Raw genomic sequence first — 11,122 nt, forward strand, 5'->3', positions numbered from 1 at the left:
CTTGTGAGAAAAATTCGCACATAAGCCAAGAATTTATGAATCGGCTTCATAAATGCAGAGATGAGAGAAAATAAAAGAAAGAATCCAGCCGAGGTCAGACAGAGGCTGAGCTGAAGATAAACACAAACACCACAGAAACAGTTGTGTTAGTTTATAGCAAATATATACACACAAACAACCCTGTGGACGTGGAGACGTGTGTTCTGTCGGTGTCAGAACACACTGTGAAGTCATAGCCACATTGTTGCTGCCAGGCTGCTCGATGTGGTATTTAACCTTCTAAAACCTGCAGGGTCGCTGATATTCATGGCATCACCCTAGATACAATGCCAATATTCTTAGCAGTAGACTTAGTTACCTGTTTATAAAGTTGTGGTTGCTTGGTTCACCAATGAAATCAATTGCTTGACTTTGTCTGGCTTTAACATTGAGATACCACACCATTGTTAAATTCAGTGACTCAAGAAGACAAAATAGTCTTTCAAGCAGTGGTCAGTATCGTTTTTTCCTTTCGTCTAAAACAGTAAGCTCAGTGTTGCCACAGCAGATCATGTGGTACATGCTTTTACAATAGATGCTTCATATCTTATTGGCCCAGGACCAGCTCAGATATGCACTGTCTTGTACAGTCGCAAGTGTGGAGTTGCACAGTTTGTGGGGTTCGGCGCCTTGCCCAGGCATGCCACAAATTGCTGGCCTTACAGTCAAAAGGCGGCCACTCTACCAACGGAGCCACATAGCAAACCTCCAGTGATCTCATCTTCGGCCTTCTCGTCCCTCCACTCAGAGCACCAAAGAAGTCCATGCAGAGAAATGGACTGAATGGCGCGTTGCAATTACGTTGATACTGAACATATTAATAAAATGTTACCAGACAACGTGTTTTTCTCTGCCAAAATATCCGATCTTGCAGCAAAGTATCCGGTTTCTTTTTCTGCCATAATATGGGATCCTGCAGTACAATGTCCAGTTTGTGTGACTACATTGTTATTCAGACTTTTTATGGTTATGATTAGGCAGGTGCTGCAGTTGGTTAGGGTCAGAGGAAGATCAAGGGGTTGACTCATTCAGTCATTTTACACAAAACGTGTTAGCGCTTTTAAAACATCCACTATCTTCCTCTGACCCTAACGACAGTGGTTTTCTTGCCTTAACCTAACCAGACACAGGGCTCAGGAACCGATCTCAGCTCTTTGGGTTGACAGACCTGTGCTTTATGCACACGCCACCTTCCCCAACCACCAGCTCCCTTTCCCGTAGCAAAAGTAACATTTCATTCATTCAAAAAATACATTGCATCAGAACATAAGGATTAAGTCATTCCATTTGCTACAAAAACAGAACCATGTTTGCAGTTTAGTTGCATAGGAACATAATTTCTAGGAAACAGGGTTACTTATAAACACGCTAACATTAGCGGATTGGTACAAAACATAAAATACAGTAGCTGATGCGAACAGTTTTGACTTAAAAGGGATCACTTTATAGTTTTTTTTTTTCTTTTTAACCATTAAATGTTCAAAGTTGTGACTACAGATGGAGTTAAAAGACAATTACTGCTGGTATTTAGCTTCACAGATTAAACTACACATGTGACAGGTGAGTCACGTGATGCCGTACACGTACCCATGCTTGACTCAGCCAGCTGCGCACAGTTCTTTCTAAAAACTGGTTGGCAAAGTTTGGAATTCTTCTCTTATCTTTTTCCTGTGTTTACTCTTAGTCAGATTCATCTGTTTATAGATCTTATTGCAGATGTACCACCCTGATAAAGGCAAGATAGCTGAAAGCTTTAAGTCAATAAAGCATGGTGTACTGAAAAAAGGATTGTGCAATGTGTTGTTATATCCATGGACTCGCACTGAACCTGACACTGCTCTGCACCCCATTCAAAGCTGAGAGTGCTGAACGTAAGCAAAGACTGACCCAAACCAATTATCCAACTACACCCAGCCTTGAAAACAGTCTCTTAACTGTAGATGACATTTACAGTAATCAGTCTTTGCATTTTTTTTTTCTCATTACATTTAGTCATTTTTTTGGCCACAACAGGCATTATTGGTGTGTAGGAGGCTAGTAAGCTTAACATCAATGGCAACCAACAATAAGCAGTCAAAAAAAATTTAAAAATAAGTCCAACATCGACTCCCATCTTGTCTGAACTGGTAGAGAGTAGACAAACCGTTGCTCTTTCGGCACGCATTATTTCAGAGTATTACTTCAGCAAGTTCAGACTTAGTTCATGTTTTTGATTCCAGCCCTTTTATAAACTCGTGTGATAGTAGCTGCTATGGTTGAGTGGACACCAATACAATAACATAAGCAGTTTTATATCCTTACATGTCTTTCCATGCACAAATAAAGCGTAATGGGAAATGGACACATTTTAAGGCCTCTGTACATTACTCATTTGCACAGTCCCTTACAATAAGTGTTATCACCCATGAGTTCACCAACATATTACACACATCACTTCCTGAAACTCTCCCCCTTTAAAAAAAGTTCCCAATTATCGTCACTCCGACGCACACAGGAAACGCCACCATAGCCTTATCCATCTGGAAAATGCCTGCTGAACTCTATTGCAAAAACATATCACTGTCACTTTAAACAAACCCGACAGAGTAAAGGCATGAAGGCATGAATACCACAGGAGACCATTCCTAATAAGTTTCCTTGTTTGGGTCATTCACCCCCTGTGCAAAATGCGAACTATTTATCCAGTTTGGAGTCAACTTTAAAGATATTAAAGCTTCCTGTAAGTTAGTGAGAGACACTAATAATGTATCAGCAGCAGACTCTGTTCTCCACGCTGTTCCTTTCATGATATGACACACTGTGCATACAGACACATGCAGCAACAGTTGAACAAAGGCCTCACTGTCGTCTGCTTTTGCTTCTGGAATCGTTTAGAGACCAAAGTCAAACCTTCAAATTGAATATGTCATTCCAATACAAATTATACAAACACCACACAAGCTTATTTTTAGTTCTCTACTTGAAAAAACATGACGTTAAGTAGGTAAAGCATCCAGGTGACTCATCCTGTCCCAAGAAGAACGGGTGGTTGCTCTGCAATCCGTGACATTACGTCATAAGGCTTCATTTTCACCTATTTGGTCTTATATGTCACTCGGAGCCAATTGCCTGTGAGCTGTGCCATCTTCTCCTGCTGTTGAGCAAATAGGATGGCACTGAGATTTCTCGCTTTTCAACTTTTGGAAACAAGTCTGTCCTCAATCTGCCCTTGCTGCAGAGCTACCCTCTGTTAACTGTGAAAGAAAACGTAACCATCTCGTCAAGATAGTGGAGAAACGACCACAGAGACTTTATCTTCTCTCTAAATACAAAGAAACTATCCTTTACTTATTTCTACAGGCGATAGTGCACGGGACACAGGGATTAACTTGTGGCTGATGTTCTTCTGAGTACATTTGTCATCTCCCCAACTGTGTCAAGCTCGACAGGCATTTTATCTCACAGGATACATATCTTCAACACAATGCAATGCAATCAGCCTCTTATCTGGGAGCAGGGTACCAGTGGTTCAGAGGCTTGATGTGCAGTAGCCGTTTCCCCGGAGCTTTAGTTTAAGAGTCTGTCTTCCACATAGAATAGATCACACGTGGAAATGTTGTGCATTGGGCTAAGTTAATTCAGCAGGCATTGCCACTCCCTGGTATTCTCACTAATGTTTCATTACTCGCACTCATTTATTTTAAACAGCGTTCCTGCTGTCGTTACCCACCGAGATGTCTTTTGTTTTACATTCTGCAGCTGATGCCTCAGCAAGGCCTTTTGAACTCAACAGTCTGACACACTCTATAGTTAAGACGAACAAAAACCACAGGTTGTTCCAAATCAATTTGATTATAATGCAAGTGTCTTAATGAGTTTACGACAGCAAAAGTTTCAATATATGTGTGTTTTTGCTTTGCAGAATTGATACACATACTGTACAGTAACTCTACTGACTCTACTCTATACTTACTAACACACTCACATCGGTCTCCAGCCAGCCTGCAGCTAGTTTACTGGCTGGAGGCTTCACCTCAAGCACAATCCAGCCTTTTGCCTCCGTGAAGTAAAGAAACTCACAGTGTTGCTGTGATGGGAGGAAGCTAAGGATGACTGTAGTAGGCCACATGCAGCAATGGGATTAAAAAATGCTAAAAAACATATTTAATTTATCATGTATGTATTCAATATTTATAGTTAAAGTGGCACTCGAAACTTTGTGAACTCTTTTCTCAAAAACTAAATTTATTGCAGAGAATGATCAAATCTTAAATATTTGTGTGTGGCTAAATGAGCTCCTTATGGTTCAGAGATCTGTTTACCCAAAGCGTTCACGTCGACATGGGCATTGCTGTCTGTGCCATTGTTCAGACACTTCCCTTTGTGTTAGTCAGGAGGATTTAAAGGGGTTAGCTACAAGTCAGCCAACTTGGGCCTAATCATACCTGACCAACAACGGCATTGTGAACATCCACTTTTCCACAACATAATCAAAAGCCGTGGCAGCACAAAAGCAAAACTTTTGTTTACAGCAGAGAACACGGCAATGACAACATACAGTAAATGGTAGTTGTGTGGATGCAGGTAGTTGTGCAGATGCTTAGTTCGTTTTTTTTCCCCAAACATTCTGCTATTATCATTGTTATCTGAAGCTGCCACTGAGATCGTTTGATACCACCACAACAGGACTATGCAGGATTGCACTTTGTGCGTGCTTATCTTTAATTTCTGATGACGTGCATAAACAGCGCTTATGCACGAGTTTAGATGTGTTTAGCCAACATCAACTATGTCTTCATCATTACATAACAGCTTTCTGCAATGTCAGATGTCTTTCTTGCACACTTTTAGGTCCCTCCACTGCATTTCTGTAGGACTTAAGTCGATGTCCTGACTTCAACAGACTTTGACTTTGACAACAATTTTCAAATAACACCTTGACATTTATATGTACATTTGGCTTGTAAATGGTAAGTGCTCGGCTTATCAATTCTCCTTATAAATTTAATTTCTTACTGTTTTCCAAATAAAACATTTTAATAACTGCTTAATGTTTAATAGAAAAAAAACCCATCTATTCTTATATAGTTGTTTCTGTTATTATTCTGGTTATTGTGCCTTTGTATGTGGGGTATCCCCCACCACGCGCCCACACCAGAAGTGGCAGCAGTGTTACTGGAAGTGTTTTCAAATATCACAACTAATTGTCTCTATATTCATCTTTAATTTAATTCATTATACTAGATGTTCACATACAGTTGCTACACACACAAATGTGTTTAAATAGGTTCTGTTTATCGAGTTTTATCATTTGTGTAAAAATGTGATTATGCTTTAGATCAAATTTATGCAACAAGGAGAGAAACAGAGAAAATTCTAAAGGACTCTAAGGGCAAACATTCAAGCACCACTGTACATTTTTAGATCTTGGGTATGTACAAGCAACAATCAGGAAGTTGAAGACACACCTGGCAAATACTGAACAGTCACACATTTAACAATGATACTGTTTAACAGAGATATGCCTGTTACATCAAAGACACATTTGACAGATTTTATTTTGTGTTTTTGAGACCTTTAGGGTCGGTATTCAATAGCAATTTATCAAATCTAAATCTACATCTAAATATACTTCTATAAAACATATCTTCTTGATTCACTTAACCAATCTGATTAAGCTGTTAGCAACAGATTTCCATGGTTTGAATATCACCGGCAAAAATAAATTCAATTATTGAATATAATTAAGTCACCTGCTAAATAACTAGTTCCTGCTTCTGAAGTCTATAAGCCTCCCCAAACACTTATCTTATCCAAGATTCAGCACTGATGTTTGTGTCTTTTGAAAATGTGCACAAGGTTATCAAGATGTTCTTACTGTAAACTGCTTTTATGTTTTTAATTATTCATGACAGTTTAACTGAGCTCCAAACTACAAACACATCATATTTTTTAATATCTGTGGGTCAACACGTTGAGTCCCCTTCATTTTTCTGGCTTCAAGTCAAGTTAAATCTTCAACAATCATGTCTCAAGTCTCACAGCAGATGAATCAAAAATGCAGCATCATTTGTGCATCAATTGTAAGATTCCAAATCTGAACTCTATAAGTTCTAAGAAATGGAAGCATTATGATTTTCATTATTTTACTTTAATGTTTTCACACTCTAACCATTTTTGTTACTTCTGATAATGAAAGAATATTTTTACCAGCTGAATGTGCATTGTTGTTAGATTTAGCATTGAATTTGCACCCTCTTAGATTGAAATGGCATCAAAATTATATCAGTTTAAAATATTGCATCCAACTTTAATTACTTTCTAAAAAAATGAAACGTTTGTATTAGCTAAATATGCAAAAAATATTATGGTGATGAAAAAAAAACATCTTTTTTGCCATTTCAAAATTAGGGGTTGCAAACCCCTAATTTTGAACCCAACTTTAAGAAAACACGCAACAATTAAATTGGTTGGTACAGAACAAATAGTAGAACCAAACCAACAAACCAGACTCTACAAATATACCCAAAAATAGAGACTGAACTCAAATAGAGAGCAGCATTATGTGTTTGCAAACAGAGAAGAGGCAGAGATAGTGAATTGCATCAGTAGCAGAAAATATTTTTTTCATTAAGAGTCTGTTTTCTCTAGTGCTGCTGTGGCCTCCACATACAGACATTGCTTTTGCTTGTAGGTGAATTTTGTTGAGACATTTTGTCATGAAAAAAAAAAAACTACAGGCCTGTATATAACAAGGGACGTTAGGTTACATTTATTATTTGGCAAGGGAGGAAATGTCCACACTTTCTAGCTATAGGTGTATTCGTCTAATAACAAAATAGATTTTAGTGGCAGTTTAGGTTGGTAGTTTGCAGAAGTCCACCCCTCGTTGCAAGTGCTAATTAAGATGGGACATGCTACACAATCTCCTCTCGGTTTATGGCCTGAGGTTATCAAATAAAATGACTTCAAACAGCAAGTGAGCATCTAATTAAATTTCTTCACAAATTAATGAGACACAGTGTTTACGCCTGATTAGTGAACGGTGAAGCTACCAAGAACGTGCACCAATGAAACTGACATTTCATTTCAAAGAGGCTCAGTGACTCTCTTATTGTTTTACCTCTCAAGAGCTCCTAGATGATATGCAAATAGTAAAAGCTAATCTTCTTCTTTGAAAAAAAAAACCTTGTTGAAGGCCACTGTAATGTAAGAAGCCCAGACTGCCTGTCTCTATTTACTTATGGCTTGTATTCTCATATCTCTGATGGATACAAAACATAATCGCTAAATGGTAATGTGTTTTTGTAATACTGCCCGGAGCCCCTTTTTGTTTTTGAAATATTTAAGCACTCAGCATATTTGTCCTTATGTGCTTTAAGGTTAAAATGATAAACGTGTGCTGTTTGCAAATGTCAACTATCAAAATATTGTGTGCTGATTGCTTCTGGGATATTGGGGCCTCTTAGATGCAAAAAAATTAATTTTTAAAAAAGCCAAATGCTTCTTTAAAGATATAGTCCTTGATGCTGGTGAAACCTTGTTGTTCATTTACGTAATAACAGACCGTGGAGATAGTTCCAAACACTGGAAGCTAGCAGCACTGGCCCTGTTGAGTTGCGGTGTTTAACACATTTTTATAAAGTTGGAAGTGAAACTCATTGACATAACGCCAATTTTTTAATATTTAATATAGGGCTTGGTATGCTCTCCCCTTTGCTTTCCTTGAAAAGTGCTCTAAAATAAATTATTTGTTACATTTTAAATACATCTCAATAATTTTGATTGGTATTATAATACATAGTATCGTTTGGCTCACTGTGCGGTCTGCATTATGATACACACATCACACACACAGTCAGAAAATCTACTAGGGTCACAAGTTGCCATTAAACTGTTCAGCTCATTAATGATTAACTCATTCTGTTAAAAAGAAGGGGACTGGATGGTCCAAAAGCACAATTAGTATTGTTTTTATTGTATTTATTATTACTCCTTGATTAGTAGTTTCTATTTGTTTATTGTCTTGGTTTGGTGTCAGTGCTTTTCCTTTCTTTTCTACTTTCTCACGTGGAGGGCAGCTGTAACAAGGCAACACAATTTCCCCCTGGGATCAATAAAGTTGTTTGAATCCTGAATGTTGCATTTTGAAGCTGGCCACGGTTTTTTTTAGGGTTTGATCCAGCTCTGACCAAAGCGAGCGCAATGAGCGCAAAACAACAACAACAACAACAAAAGTGCAAGGGCCAGCGTAACCTTTGACCCTTAACAAAGAGAATGTTGTATGAGGTCTGCGCTCGTTTTCTATTCTATCATTTAAGTCCCATTTAAGGCAGTTGTAAATACATGTCATATCATAAATAAATATATTAAACACCTTTCATAATATTAGAGACAACGTCCCCATAAGAACTTATTTGTGTTAGTCTGCCTTGTACCTTAGAAATAAACTGAACGTTGCAGTACAGCATCAAACCTGTCTACAGCCAATATATCTGACGTAGCAGCTTCTCCTCCACTTTGGACCTGCCTGTGAACTCAGGCCTTTGTGCAGCTTGTTGGGCGTGTGACACTTAATCCCAGCAGCTTCGTTACCGCCAGCGAGGCTGCTTGTTGCGACATGACAGGGCACGAGGAGGTGCCAGGTATGGCTCGTGCGCAGAATAACAAGCGCTGTCGATGTGGACTATGGTCCTATCTGACGCCATCATCTCTCCCCACACTAATAAGGGAATCGAAAAGTCTCCACCACGGCTAAACAAAGTCGGCAGGTAGTGCTGACCAGTATTTAAGCATTATTCATTATTATTTTTAAAGTAGCACACGGAATGATAAACACATTCTTGGATATAAAACGTTAAACTTTAACAGACATGGAACATAACAAAGAATAGTATGAGATTGTCCCAACGACAGTGAATATACTAGAAAGTAAGTCACTGCATGCAACTTCCCAACGTGTCTAAAAGTGAAAACTTCTTAAAGTGTACAGCAATCTCCCTCTCCAGCTCAGACTAACTGGGAACCCCAGTTAAAAGCACAGTGTGCCCATACATTGAGGTGTTAGGACATCTTACCTTGTCTGGCTCTACGACAAGACCCCAGACGAGCAACGCAGACCAGCAACACGACGCAGCAAATCCGCCACTTGTCCGTCAGAGCCATGGTGCTGAGCAGGGGGATGATCCGCGCTGAATGGAAAGTTGAGAGGAAAACTTCATTAAATGTAAGGGCTGCGTGTGCGTCTTCGAGTGTGGGTGGGTGCGCACTTCCCGTTTGATAACGCCGTGCCAGTCCGCGGGGACTAAGTCAGTAAGTAAGAAATTCCAAGTAATTTCCTAAAGGGAGACTTTAACCTTAGGAAATAAAATATTATCCACAGTCGTAAGTTTTTCCAAGGAAATTGAAAGAAAACCTGCGTCATTATTATCATATTGCTATATGAGAGTCAAATAACCTGATAATAGTATCAAAGGGAACTTTCGCAGTGGCTTATCAGTATAAACCTTATTCTACTCGCTCTTTCTCTCTGTTGGGAGCTCGTGGACCGTAACGAGATGAGCCCCCAAGTTGCGTCTTTTCAACCCCTCAACAACACTTTAATCCGGAGCAATTCATCTCACCTCGCCGTGATGAGAAATTTTCATCTGAAGCCCATTACCCAGACTCTGCTGTCTGTTTCATTCAAGAAATTCATACCTGAGTTATGGCGTTTGGAGAGCATTTGAAAAGCCTTTCAAGCCGCTGCTTGTGACACATAGTGTAATTTAGCTTCAAGTTGGCAGATATATGCTGAAATTACAGTCTGCCAGCCTCTTTGCACCCAACACTTCCATACCTTAAATGAACTCATTATAATGTCCTAAACACTACACCAGATTTATGTACAGCAACAAACCATCCTAAATACAAATGGCTGCACTGCTGCCAAGGCGGAGGATTTGATGCACAGCTGGGGGTCATTCAAAATAAAAAGTCATGCATTTTGCTGCCATACATGGCAAATGAGGAGGGTTTCTCCAGAGCTACAATAAATCGGAGTTTCACAGATCGATGTTGGCTGATGTACAAATGGTTAAAACTCTCTGACACGCATTTGTGATTCGGGGATTTAAAAATTAAATTCACAAACATTCATGACAAGTCTTCAGTGCACAAAGCAAGAAAGAACTGGTTTTTGGAGATAAATACTACTAACCTGAATAAATCTCTGACCTCCATCTTACACAGTGGAATAAAGTGGATTATCTGCCAAACCCTTTAAATGCTCTTACACAAGTACTTGAATGGGTATAAGGTTTGGGTGTCCACAATTGTAACATTTGGACAGAGACATACAGTTGTGTCTCTGCCTTCACATCAATGGATTTGAAAACAGTTGCAATGTCTTTAAAAGTGGATTGTTAAGCTTTAGTTTAAGGATTTGATTAAAAATATTGGATTACCTCCCAAGACCTCCCGTTTTGGTGGCTCATAACTTTGTTGCTGTCTCCAACAGCTTAAATGTTTAATTCAGCACTGACTCTGTTATTTAGGTTGCAGGACAGGAACCACCAGTCCACAACAATGTCCATCCGTCATGATCATTTCGGTAACTTTGCAGCCAGGAAGTACCTATTGCAAATTCATTCAGTTAATGAAAAATTGAAGATTTTGTCAGTTTTACACACTTTACACTCGAAGTGTTGACTAAAGGTGTCAGCTGTGAGAGATTTGTTTAACTGACAGACTGAATCACAGCACAAGTGCTCTCAAAAAAAAAGTGAGGGATATCCGATACTGACACTGTTCCAGAACTGACTGCTAGAGTTCAGTGCTATTCTCAGATGGTCCCAGATTTGGCAAGACAAGCTTTCTTTCCAGACATGACCGTGACAGAGGGGTCCGGGTTCAACTCCCAAGAACAGCTTGGAAAATCTATGCAGTGGAAGCTAATATTGGATTCATCTCCCTGAAGGGACGCGGAAGTGTCGTCAAGCCTGCATCCTAAACCCCAACTGCTCCCATGGAGCTCATAAACACCCAGCCGCAGAAGACAGTGGTCATACTGGTCAACTCCCAGGAGTGGCTGTGTGAAACTTTATGAGTGTGGGGCAGGGAGAGA

At 39.4% G+C, this 11,122-nt stretch overlaps 1 protein-coding gene across 1 annotated transcript in view; it reads right to left on the reverse strand.

Moving 5' to 3' along the window:
* tfpia (tissue factor pathway inhibitor a) overlaps positions 1-9,326 on the reverse strand; it is a 38,264-nt gene extending 28,938 nt beyond the window's left edge. Inside the window, exon 1 of the mRNA XM_067516497.1 lies at positions 9,096-9,326. Within this exon, the coding sequence (XP_067372598.1) occupies positions 9,096-9,183 (88 nt within the window). The 5' untranslated portion in view covers positions 9,184-9,326. The remainder of the gene's footprint in view (positions 1-9,095) is intronic.
* Positions 9,327-11,122: the final 1,796 nt, after the last annotated feature.

This window comes from Channa argus, chromosome 9 (assembly GCF_033026475.1).
Source record: "Channa argus isolate prfri chromosome 9, Channa argus male v1.0, whole genome shotgun sequence".
Taxonomy (NCBI): domain Eukaryota; kingdom Metazoa; phylum Chordata; class Actinopteri; order Anabantiformes; family Channidae; genus Channa; species Channa argus.